The sequence below is a fragment of the Stigmatopora nigra genome, chromosome 6, assembly GCF_051989575.1.
Source record: "Stigmatopora nigra isolate UIUO_SnigA chromosome 6, RoL_Snig_1.1, whole genome shotgun sequence".
Taxonomy (NCBI): Eukaryota; Metazoa; Chordata; class Actinopteri; order Syngnathiformes; family Syngnathidae; genus Stigmatopora; species Stigmatopora nigra.
The window spans coordinates 13762299-13775927 of record NC_135513.1 but is presented as its reverse complement, the minus strand read 5'-3'; the positions used below and the strand labels follow the sequence as shown (position 1 = coordinate 13775927).

The window sequence follows — 13629 nt, the reverse complement described above, 5'->3', positions numbered from 1 at the left end:
TTAAAATTACCCCAAAAAGTACATTATTTTTCACCAAAACCTAGAATTTCTACGTATACTCGCATCAACAACCCCCTCAAAAACAACAAATACCATTACAACCCTTCTTTATAGTATCAGCAAATCTCCCTAAAAATAATCCCATGTTGATAAAATTGTCAAAACTGGTCGATCACCTTTATCCGTAAAAAAAAGCCCCCCCCCCCCCCCCCCCAGCACGCGTCCTTATTTGGAACATCGCCCACCATTTGTTTGGAAGAAGTCCGTAAAGTGGGAGTGTCAATCAGCGCTGACTTGAAAAGAGAAGGAGGAGGAGCCAAAGGAAGGAGGGCGGGTGTAGTTTCACCACCACCACCACCACCAACACACGCTTTCTCACACACACCGGTTACATTACACCGTGGAATCGCTACGGGAACGCCGCAAAGTCTTCTCCGCGGACCCTTTTTTGATTTTTCCCGTCTCCCCCTTGGCCACATCAGTCGGCCTTTTTCAATTTTGGGACTATCGTTGACTTTTAAGGCTTTTTTTCGGGGTTTTTTGTTGTTGCCGTGGAGTGAAAAGTACTGATTTGTTGGACTTTCTGTGTTTTTTTTTGTTTCTTCCCTCCACAGGGGGGGGCGGACCACTTTTTTGGGGTGTGTTTGGCTAGGGTTTTTTTTTTGGAGGGGGTCCGAAAAGCAAGAAGAAGAAATATTAAGAGGCCAGGAGGCAAAACATGCCTCAGTTGTCAGGCGGCGGGGGGGACCCGGAGCTGTGCGCCACGGACGAAATGATCCCCTTCAAGGACGAGGGGGAGCCGCACAAGGAGCAGATCTTTGCCGAGCTCAGTCACTCGGAGGAGGAGGGAGACCTGGCCGATATCAAGTCGTCGTTGGTCAATGAGTCTGAGGAAAGCCCCGACAATAGCAGTCTTGATGTGAGTCATAACACACACAAACACACACATAAAAATAGATAAACGTTGGAAAATGTCATTGAAATTAAGTTGATATTGTGAATAGGCGACTGTTTGAATCTATTGAGACTTTTTTTGCAATTCATTTTGTAAAACGGACCGGGTAAAGTGCTCTACAGGGGCCGTTTTAGGGCCCATGAGCCCTATTTTGTATAGCAATGCGCACCAGGGTGATGAAATTTGGATTTATGATTTTTAAAAATTAAAAGGGATTAAGGCAATTGGAGAAATGAGTTTAGGTTGATGTTAAAATGATGATTTTTATCAGAAAATGGTGGTAAATAAATTGTAAACATTCATTGCAATACTTAAAAGGTTATTTTTGGAATATCACTGCATATTAAATGTGCATATTTTGGGTTAAAATGCATTAGTGTTAAATAAGAAGGAATTATTAATTATTATTGCAGAAAAAAATCAAAATACATCCACTTTTTCCTTTCTCCAATTTCCATTTTATGATATTTTCCTAAACATTTCCCCCAATATTTTGCATCAATAAAAATGAATCATTCATTTAATCATCAATGTCAAATGTATAAAATCTCAATTAAATAGGAATCAAATGATTTTTCACCACAAAAAAACTGCAAATTGCAACATTATTTAAATGATACACTCTTCCTTTAAAAGAAAAAAAATAAAAATATTTTTTAATCTAATAATAATAATTAAATTGTATTTTAACCACAGCATCGTTAATGCTTTTGCTTATCTCTTACACACACACACACACACACACACACATTTCGAGCAAATATTGAGCAACTTATTCAAACGTTCTTCATTATCCGACGAGTTAATGAAATTTGGGGACCTTGTCCTGAGAAAAAAATCCCTAAACGCGTCCTGAATGTCAATTAGGATGCAAGACAAGTTTCCTTTGGGCTCTGCTGGAAGTCCTTCTGACGTCAATTGGCTGTGCGGAAGAATCTGCTCGTGGAATAAAAATGGCCTAAAAAATGCAGATCCGATGTGGAAAAAAACTAAAAAACAAAGTCAAATTCAGACATTTTGAGGCATTAGCATAGCTACATTGAAGCTAATGGGAAAAACAATGGGAATTTAGCATTAAACGTCTCCAAAATGCATTCTTTGTCCTTTAAAAGTGATTTTTTAAGCAAAAAAATGGCCGCTTTACAGAATTTTCAAATGATGTTAAAAGAATTGGAAAAAAAAGTTAAAATGAAGAAAAATTCAAGAAAATTACACTTTTTTAGTGCAAGTTTCCGGTGAACATTTCAAAATAAGAGCCCGTAGTGTCCATTTCTACACCAGCATAGCTTTTAAATGACACACATAATGCTAATTTAATTTAGCTTTAAAGAGCTAACATGCATTGCTAACAATTTGCAGGCCAAGATTGGGTCACTTTTGAATAAATAAACATTTTTTTTAATGTTTTTTGGGCATATTAGCATAAAAATGGCATTGAGTTTCTCATCCATTTCACACATATTCTTTAAAAAACAAATAGGGGAAAAGCATTGTTCTTGTTCTACTGGGTGTTTTTTTGGTGATGATTTTTAAAGGCCCTTTCGGGTGGATTAAATTTGTCCTTTTTTGTTTTTTTTTGCGCACAGGCGGCCAGACAGTCCCAAGACTCGTACCACGAAAAGCACCGAGAACATCCCGATGACGGTGAGTGACGTCAAATTTGCCCGTTTTTTTGCATATAATTGATTCACAGCCAGTCTACTCGGTTGAAACAAAAATGGACGCCTATCAATAAAAGCATTCCATTCAATTCAATGGGAATTAATAAGCATTTCATAGTCAACCTTCTCAGTTTCAATAAATTGGACATCTGTCATTGTCAATGGCAGCCAATAGTTGAGTGCCAGTCTTTTCAGTTTTAATAGATTGCACATATGTCATTGTCAATGGCAATTGATAAGGAATTACAGTAATCCCTCGATTATTGCGTGTTCACTTATCGCAAAATCACTACTTTGGGATTTTTTCCACTTAAATTTTTTCATTTTGTTTTGTTTTTTAAAGTTTTTGGAATCAGCACTGAAGAAAAAAAATTAAAAGTTATAATAGGTATGACCCAAGTTCATAATTTTTCAATTATTACGGCCATGTTTGATCTATATTAACCACAATATTCGAGGGATTACTGTACAGCTAATATTTTTAATTTTAATGGATTGGACGCCTAACATTGCCAATGCTAATCAATAACCATTCCCAGCCAGTTTTCTTAGTTTAAAAAGATTGGACGCCTATCATTGTCAATAACAATTCCCAACCAATCTCAGTCTTTTGACAATTAATCAACATTAAACCTGAGTTTTTTTCCATAAAAAATGACTTAAAAACAGTCAAAAACTCATCAAAACTCAAGACAAACAAATAGATTGGACGCCCATCCTCTCCCAATCAGTCAAACAAGGATCCAATAAAAAACATCTTTCCTCAACACCCCAAAAATTTGTACCATGACCGTCTAAAATCAAACAAAATCATGTCAATCAACAAAAATGGCAAAAGTAGCCAATCCCAAGTCCAAACTTAGCCCCTCCCCTTCACCCTCAATAAAGAAGGCGTCGGGGGTCACGCGTTGGGGCGCCTTTTTTCTTCAAAAAATCTTCCGCCCCCTCGTCGTCTTTCTCCAACAAGGACGCCGTAAACACGCCCCCTCCGGGTTTTATTGCGGCGAATTGAATGGTGTGGCCCCGCCCCCTATTCCGGCGCCGGCCGGGGTCACGCAAGAACGGTTGGGGCGTCTCCTGTTTTGACACGCTCTGTGTGTTGGGCTAATTGGCGCTAATTGGCACAGAGGGGCTCCATTGTTCCCCATCATAATAGTCTGGCGGGCGTGAGTGAGTGAGTGGGTGAGTGAGTGAGGCCTCCCGCGTAAAAGCCGTGTCATCGACGGCCTTCGGGAAGTTTCAAGAGAACAAACCAGGCTATTTTACTTTCAAGCTTTCTTCACCATCGTTTTCTTAATGTTTATTTCTAGTAAGTTTAATTTCCAGAAATTGGAAAGTTAATGTTTATTCATTGAGTTATTAAATTTGTATCTTTTTTTTAATCACCCAAATAATCTTTTTTTTTCAAAATTTCCCTTAATTTTTTTCTCCAAAAATTTGTCATTGTGAATTATTAAAATTTTATCTTTTTTTTTATATATATATATATATATATACCCTCAATTTTACTTCAAAAATTAGTCATTGTGAGTTATTAAAATGTTTTTTTTTATTCCCCTGCCCCCAATTTTTCTTCAAAAATTAGTCATTGTGAGTTATTAAATATTATATTATTAAATTGGCATCATATTTTTTTATTTATTATTTTTAGTAATGAGTAAACTTTTGCATGATTTTTTTTGTCTTGGAAAAAAAAGTACAAAAATAACTACAAATAATAATCAAATCAACTTTATACATTATATAAGTTATGGTGAATTTTAAAATACTAATTTGGGTCATTTTTTGTAATAAATAGGAAATAATGGAAACAATTTCATTACTAATATAAACTAACTTCTATTCTTTAGATATTTTTTACATTATTTTGTTCTATTTTCCCACCAAAAAAATGTTTTTATTAAAAATAATTTAATAATTTAATACATTTTACCAGATTAAGACTGGCTATCATCAGATCCACCAAATCAGCTGACCGGCACACACAAAAAATCTCCAATCGTCGACGTCTATAAATAGCCGACTGTGGAATGAGAAAAATGCAAAGTATTTCTTCCCCAAGTTGCCTTTTTCCAACAGTCTTTTTCCTTTTGTGTTTTCCACCATCAGTCAAACATCAGGACTTGTACGTCAAAGGCCACTCGTACCCGAGCTACTCCAGCTACATCATGATGGGCAACATGAACGACTCCTACATGAGCAATGGCGGCTCCCTTTCGCCTCCCATGCCCAGAACGGTCAGTACTTTAATCCTTTCCACTACTACAATGGTACACATTCATGTCAACACAGTGAAAATACATCGATTGACACAAAAAAAATGTTATATTGTTTCTTACAATAGCGTAAATAGCCATACTTGCCTTTACAGTATTCCCTCGCTATTTCACGGTTCGATTTTCACGTCCTCGCGGATTTTCTCTATTAATAATTGCAGTAATAATACGTTTTAGCCTGAAAAATGTATGCTGGTTGGCTCACAAAAAAATTAAAGTACTGAAAGGTTATAGTGAGGAATTATACTACAGTAATCCCTCGATTTTCGCAACTTCACTTATCACGAATTTACTACTTTTCCATTTTTTTCTGCTATTTATTATTCATTTCATATGGGTGGTTATGGGATGGACTAACTGTTAAGATACTGTATTTGTGTTCGTATGCAAACGTATACAAATTGATAGTATTTGTAGTATATGCTAGGAAATAGATTACAGTAATCCCTCGATTATCACGACTTCACTTATCACGAATTCACTACTTTGCCATTTTTTTCTGCTATTAGTTATGGACTTCATATGAGCGGTTATGGGATGGATTAACTGTAAAAATTTTGCATTTGTTTTCAACTTGTTTCCAGAGGCTAATTTATGGTTTTAGCTAAATTGTACTTGCCATTTGTGACAGGTGTTGCTAGTTTAAGGGATATTTTTTGCTAGTATTGTTGTAGTTTCTGGAGGTATTGTATTATAGCTGGATATGTTTTATGCATATGAGATTTGCATGAGGGAGGAATTTTGTCAGAATATGTCTAGAGCGATTAGATAGATTATTTTTGATTGGCTGATCAAGTGTTTATATTTGTGATTCAGTTAGTATATACATAGTTACTTACTTAACTAACTAATTTAAAAAATAATAATATTTACAATGAATTAGGCTAAAAAAAAAAGGGATTTTGACCATTCTATGGTCAACAAAGGCCCCAAACCATGACTTATTGATCCAAATAATTGTCAATTCCTGTCATTGCTCGCCATAAACCAGTGATTATGACCATTCCTCCCAGTTGAAGTGGTCTTATAGATAATTTAGTGAATGATTTCACTCAAAAAAAACCCAAAACAGTACTTGACCCACCCAGTCGCCATCTAAATTGTCCAATCAAAACAATTTGGGGAGGCACCAAAGCAAATTACCTTCCCTAGCAAGTTGCTAGCCTTGTTTTTGTTGGGTTATTTTTAGCATTTCTCCTTCCAATCATCTTCTTTCGTAGCCATCTTGGACAAAACAGTAGTCCTGTTATTTTTTTTGGGACGCCTTTGTCTCACCCGACGGCGGCGCTAGTATATCCGCAGGCCCGGCTAGCCCGGATCGGTTTTCACTGACATCAAAGGCTCCTTCTCGCTTTCTTTCATTACCCAACCCCCCCACTTCTAACCCCCCCGTCACAGTCATTTTGGATTGATTTCCATTCACCGTGACATTCCTGCACACATGCCGACCAGCCATGACAGAGCTGTCGGTCGGCAGCGAGTTGATGATTGTCAGCACATTTTCATGCGGGTTTCTTCCTTTTTTTTTGCTGCCAAGATGGCAAAATACTGATCTAGCCCCGCCCACTACAAATGGATACGCCAAGGAGCTAAGCTAGCTAATGTTAAAGTCGTCAATTCGCCATGATTTGAAATTTTCAGTTGTGATGATTCATAACAATTCATCTGTTGTATATTAATAGAGATTGTAGATGTGTTTTGTATTTATTTTGACATTTTTTTGACAATTACTATTAGAGATTCATTTTTACTCAAAACAGATGTAGCAATATTTTGTCATCAAAATCAATAATTTTAAGTAAAAAGAATCTCTATTGTAGATTAATTGATCTTCAAATTAATTGTAGAAGTAGAATCATCCATTTTTTGCAGATTTGTTTATTAAGGCCATTTGACATATTTTTTTGTATTCATCTATGCACCAAAAAGTAGTGATGAATATTTTTTTTTTAAAATCATTCAGCCATTTTTCTTAGACAATCTCAATTCCAAAAATTCTATTTTACGATAAATTTCTTTAAAAAATCTAATTTGTCGACAACACCGCTTTGTTTTGTGTAAAAAAAAACTCTCAAAAACAACTAAAATATTATTTACAGTCCAGATGCTAAAACAAAATGCGATTTTTCATTAAAAAATGGTTCATGCAAAAAAAAAATCCACTTTTTTAATGAATATAACCATTCACATTTTCCTCATATTTCCGTTATCTCTGAAAAAAATATTGCTAAAATGCATACGAAACGACGAATGATCCAAAACATTTAACCGTGCTAAAAATAATACCGGAAATGCTCTATTTTTTTTAACTCCAAATTGTTTACACCCGCGTTTTAATCTCCTTCTAAAATAACCTAGCAAACGAAATGCGCTAAAATCTTTTAGCTTTCACAGATGACGCGAGTCTGAGTCATAGTCAGTCCGCCAAACCTTTGGGATGTCACGACGGAGACAAACAATCTGCTCCGTTCGTGGTTTTAATGAGGATGTTTGTCCGAGTGGCTGCCGCCGCCGCCACTCTAAATCGGGATTTCCAAATGACGGTTTCTAAATAAAGAGCGCGCAATGAATCTATTCCGGGAATAGCTCGAGCCCCACTCTTGAATCCGCTGTGTTAAACATACCAGGTTAAAAACGGAAATCTCTATTGGTTCTGAGTCGGGGATTTTGGTGCAAGTCGTACTTGGGAAGAGAAAATGATATTTTTTGCATGTGGTTTGCTTATATGGTCATCGTATTTTGATCTAGAAGACAATTACTTGCTTTGTTTCAATGTATTTAGCTTATTTTTGTTTAACTGTAAAAGCTAATCAATTCGTATGTCATTTTTTGGGGGGAGATGATGGCGCCAGAATTGTTTTTAGAACAAATATGACCTGGTAGAGATTGGTTTGAGATGTTTTTGTAGTTTGGATGCATTGGAATTGGATTGTTGTTGTTGTTGTTGTCATATGCTAGTCACTATCTATGAGCTTTCCTTAGCAAAGTTGCTATATTTTAGCATTATTGCTAACTTGGAACTTAGTTTTTTGTCATTTACTGGGTAGAAAATTGTCAATATTTCCCCTTTGGTAACAGTTTTGTTGTCGTTACAGCCTTGTCAACAATAATATTTTTTTGCAAAGATTTTTGCATTTTGCCAATTGCCATTGTCACTTATGGATATATTTTTTTATAGATATATTTGATATTTTAGGGTCATTTTTCATAAGCCCCAGAACAAAGCTTACATCAAAACAAGCTCAAACCGGCCCTGAGTGTCCATATTTTTGTCCCCGACAATCCATCACACACACATTTTTATTAACCAATGAGCTTTCTGCCAAAACATTCCCCATTGACCTCATTAGACTTGCAAAACCCCAAAAAATTAGTTCTTGTTTAATCATAACAAAATCCTTCCCTCACTGTCCAATAATAAAGCCATCCTTGCAACCAAACCTGGCGGCCCACTAGGCTTATAAAACCCTGAGAAAAACCCTCCTATGCCTTTTTAAACAAATAAAACACTTGTTCTTTTGCTAGCTTTTTTACCAATCAACAAAAACGTTACCCCTCTTAACGTTACATGGCCGTCGGGGGGGTATTATGATCAAGACGGACCACTATGCTATGATGTCATCACCCCCATGGCCACCCTGACCGCAAAGCCACAAGCCGGTTTCTAGTTTCTTCCCGCAATGCTTTCTTTTTTCTCCCTGTGGTTGCTCAATTTTTTTGATCTCGGTGGCGTGGAAGATGTTGGATTTGAGGGGGGTGGGTGGGTGAGTGGGGGCGCTAGAGTGCCCGCACGTTTCCTTTTGATGTAGCGGCAACGTGACGGATCTAGCCAGGCGATGTCTCGCAGCGTGGAATCACTAACCCGGGCTTACCTAAGTGGATTTGGGAGAAGCGATGGAGTGTCATCTATCCCCCCCCCCTCCCCGACGGCGCCCTCAGCGCTACTGTGGAAGGAGAAGACCCCCTCTTATTGAGAACACTGTATTTACCAGCGAGCATCCATGTCCACGCTGGCTGGATCTACTTAAAGTCGTGTCGATCCCGACCGCTAAACACCGTGGGCCGTTTTGACGGAAAAACGGTGGTCATGCTTGGTTAGCGTTACGATTTTTGGGGATGTGGGGATAGGTTTATTTAAGCTGTTGTGGATGAGGTGCTTTAATTGAGTTGTTGGAGGACAAATATTTGTGTTTATGATTGGAATTTTTGGGTTTTTTTTTGGTGGATAAGTGGATTGATTGAGATTTTGAATGGGAGGAATACAAAATGAAATGTGTATTTTTTAATTTTATTGCCATTACGTACAGGATAAACAACCTTACGATGTGTAAATCTTTAAAAAAAATCATCAATGGCAGAATAGCCAAACATTATTCATCAAAATTTGATAGTCTATTAAAAGATACTTTTACTATTGGACTTTTTATACAACTTTGAACCAGTTTAGAAAGAAAATAAATGTCAAAAGTCGGTATATTACCTTAACCAGTTGCGCATTTAAGATTGACAATGTAGCTACATATGCTAACGTGACATTTAGCCACTCGCAATTAGCATCTTGCCTTGTGCTAAAGCTATTTAGCACATATTACGAAAAATACAACAGTATAACCCTTACAATAATATTCAATACTTCTTTAACTCCAATTAGTGTTGATAAATTCTCGAAAAAAACACATTCCATCAAAAATTAGCCGACTTTTCTTAGCTACTCCTTCTCGATGCTAGCCTTGCTTAGCATAGCTCAACATGGCTAACCACAGTTTGCACTATATTCCGCTACTCATTCACGATGCTAACCTATTAGCTATCTTAAAATATACCCATAGCCGATGATTTCCACCATATTTTCTCTTACCAACAGAGGGCGCCATACCCTCCCCGACCACTAAAACTAAATAAAACACTTTCAAAACCACCCACGTAAAGTCACTCATCCAAAAACTCGATTTAGTTTAGATTTTCAGAGCTTCCTTGTTCAAAATTCCCTTTTTCCGACGATTCATTGGACCCTTAAAAGGTTTTTAAAGTCCTTTGGAGTAGCAGCTGGATTCCACGTGACCGCACCTCTCCATTTCACTCCGGCGCAATAAACCCCGCGACATTGATGTCATCTGCGCCGCAGCTTTTTACCGAACGCCGTAAAATACGCTCGGTGCCAAAAAAAGGGGGACCTCACACAAGAGAAACATTGGGGCCTTTCGCCCACCCCCGAAAAAGTCTTTTGTAGTTGCCGACGGGTTCTATCCACCGCGCCATTAAGGCGCACTGGTTCCATATGTACAGCTGAAACAAAGCCACATGGCCTTTTCGCCGCCTTTTTTTGCGGTGAAATGGAGCCAGTCGGGCGCTCGGCCACGCCGTGCGTATGCCGTCGCAAAACTTCTTTTAATAATTAGCTCCCGATGAAACCACAAAAGCCAATTGGGGCTCGTTTTGTAGTTTGAGTGGAGTGTCATTACACTCCAGGGCACTAGGGGGCGTGTTGTTCTTCCAGTAAGGCACTTTGTAGTTCATTCCTACTGAATTTAATGCTTTCGTTTTTGTTGTTGTTTACAAACCTGGTTGTTTGTAAGTTTGTATTAGATTTAGATCATTGGTGTCAAAGTGGCGGTCTGGGGGCTAAATCTGGCCCGCTGCAGCATTTTGTGCGGTCCGAAAAAGTAAATGATGAGTGCCCACTTTCTGTTTTAGGATCAAATTAAAATGAAGAGTATAGATGTATATTACATTTCATGATTTCCCCCTTTTAAATCAATAATTGTCATTTTTTTAATCCTTTTTTGGTGTTTTTAGTTAAAAAATCATTTTGTAAAATCTAAAAATAGATTTTAAAAAAAGCTAAAACAAACATTGTTATAGATCTATAAAAAAACTGAATATTCAGGGATTTTAATCCAGTTCATTTAATCAATTTATTAAAAAAAAAATCACCTAAACTTTTTGAACCAAAAAGCGACTTGAGATCTTTTTGGCATAAACTTGGCCCGCCGATTAAAGTGAGTTTAACATCCGTTTTAAAGACACATCCGTTTTAAAGACTTTGCGAATAGGAGGCTAACCCCAAAGTAGGAAAATAGGCGAGGCCAATTCGGACCCGGCTTCCCGGCCGGCGTCTGCGGCGTTAATACGCAACAGCCGCCAGGCATTACGACTTATCCTTACACGGCGTCGGTTTCCTCACATCTGTTGGCGCTTTGATACCGCCTCCAAAAAATGGAAAATTGCCAGATCGGCTGCGTCTCAAATCTCGTAAAAGCCGCCTCGGCTCCTCCGTTAGCGGCGTGATGCCGACCTCCAAAGGCCAAAGATTTACTTTCCGCCCCGGCCGGCCGGCCCTTCTCAAAGTAGTAGTAGTAGTAGCAGTATGGAAAATATTACACCTTTATCACTCGCCAAAAGTCAAACTTTTCAACAACTTTTGGTTTAGGTAATAATATAAAATAAATAAATATATATGATATAAAATATTATATAAGTATAAAATATATATAAATATATAATAGTACAATATACATATATATAAAAATAAAAAAATATATATAGAAAAAATATATTAAAAAATAATATAAATAAATATATATAATATAAAAAATAATATAAATAAATATATATACAATATAAAAAATAATATAAATAAATACATATATATAATATAAAAAATAGTAAAAAAATATATATAATATAAAAAAATAGTAGAAAAAAAATATATATAATATAAAAAAAAAATAAAGAATTCCTTGAGATAAGAGCTTGATGCGTTTCATGCTCCTATGTCGATTGACTTATATCTCAAATCAACGTTTTCCTTTTCACTATATATACATAGCGTGTCAGCAAGCAATGTCAAGCTCCATACAGCAATATCTACAGAATTTTGTGCATACAAAGACTGACTTTGAAGTAAATTTTAGACTTTTAACTGCACCCTGTTTGAGTAAATATATATATATATATATGACAACATTAGTACTTTCATTCTTAATTTCAGCACACTACTACATTATCTTCTTTATTTAGATGATGCAATTCAAATTAATATTCCAGCTAACATTTTACGATCCTTAAAAACGCTTATTTTAGCTAGCTAAGTTGAAATCAGGTTCAACTGGAGATTCCCTCACACCGCTAAAACATGAATAGCCGCCATTGAAGGGGGCATTGTGGGCCGCGAATAGGGCCATGGCGGGTGGGGGGGGGCGACAATAAGACCGCAGCAGCCAAACACGGGCGCAAATGCCGCTGGCTGCGTCCAAAATTGGCCATTAGAGGCGTCTACAGACCTCACTTTGTTGGAACAAGCGCTAGCATCAATAGCGGCTTTATGGTCAGCCATCTTTGCCATGGACCTTCTCTATCTTGACTTTTTTTTTAGCTCTCCTCCTCCTTCTTGGTTGGCGTTTCATATCTTTTCAGAAGCTCATTATTTCTTTCTGCTGTGGGTGCACGCGCGTATATCTTGACAGCGCTAAAATATTAATGGTCCCAAGTGTGGGAGCTTGCTAAAGTAGACCTGCTGCATAGTTACAGTAGAAAAGAGGCTTCAGCCTTCAGGCTGGTTGGCTTCTTTTCTTCTTCTTCTTCATTTGTGAAACAAACAAAAAGGCCAAAGGGGTGTTTGGTGGTGGGCCAGTGGGTGGCAAAGTTGGGCTATGGGTTGCCAAGTATGCAGAATTGAATATTTGATGATTTTTTAATCATTTTGGATGTGTTAGTAATCGTCAATGGCAAATGAAAAAGTGTTTTGAGGCACAAAAAGGGAATTGGACTGTTTTTAATTGAATTGAGGTATTTTTGAATAAAATTTGGTGATTTGAAGTAAAATTAGTGGTAGAAAAAGCGGCAAGTTTGTTTTATTTTCTGTAAAAAAGGGCTGCATTAATGTTAACTTGATTTTATGTTGGCTAGGCCATTTTAGATATGACATTTAGATTTATTTTTTATATAAATGGATTAAAAGAACTGGATTAAAAGCCCTGAATATTCATTTTCTTATAGATCTAAAACCATGTTTATTTTAGCTTTTTTAAAATATATTTTTATATTTTACAAAATGATTTTTTAACTAAAAACAGAAAACCATGATTAAAAAAATGACAATTATTGATTTAAAATGGGGAAAAACTGGAAATATAATATACATCTATAATCTTAATTTGATCCTAAAATAGAAAGTCGGCACTCATGATTTACTTTCTCGGACCGCACAAAATGATACAGCGGACCAGATTTAGCCCCCGGACCGCCACTTTGACACCCGTAAAATATTGAACCACCCTCATTTTAACCATTCAAGTCCTTTTTCCAACTCCCCCGCGTCCATGACCCTGATCTTAAGCCCCGCCTACTGCGCGGCCTTCACTTGATTTTCAGTGTGGTCTCGCCCTAAAAAAAAAAAGTCGCCCTTTGACTGCGCGGGGGAAGAAAAGAAGCCTGTGTTCAATTTTTTTCGGGAACCCCATAAAAGTTAGTCGCTCCTTTTTATATATATATCGGCAACGGAATTAAAAACAAATGTCATCGCCGGCTCCTCCCCCTTTTAATTTTTTTTTGTTTGGACCAATCACGATAGAGTGGCGGCGATGGGGAGGGGGAGGGGGGGGATCAGTGATGTCAAAGTCAAAAGGAAGAGTATTAAGTATAAAAGTGTGGAAATGCAATACAGCTGCAATCCGACCGACATGACGCTGGAAAATAGGGCTGAGGAGCAAGCAGAAAGCCCGTGTGCTTGCTGCCG

At 37.2% G+C, this 13629-nt stretch overlaps 1 protein-coding gene across 4 annotated transcripts in view; it reads left to right on the top strand.

Annotated features, from left to right (window-relative positions):
- The first annotated feature begins 372 nt into the window (after positions 1 to 372).
- lef1 (lymphoid enhancer-binding factor 1) overlaps positions 373 to 13629 on the top strand; it is a 38315-nt gene continuing 25058 nt past the window's right edge. For all 4 annotated transcript variants that reach the window (XR_013326733.1, XR_013326732.1, XM_077719577.1 and 1 more), the window contains exons 1-3: positions 373 to 919; positions 2542 to 2599; positions 4726 to 4853. Coding sequence is in view for 2 of the 4 variants with exons in the window: in XM_077719577.1 (XP_077575703.1) it covers positions 719 to 919; positions 2542 to 2599; positions 4726 to 4853 (387 nt within the window). In the remaining 2 variants the exon portion in view is untranslated. The remainder of the gene's footprint in view (positions 920 to 2541; positions 2600 to 4725; positions 4854 to 13629) is intronic.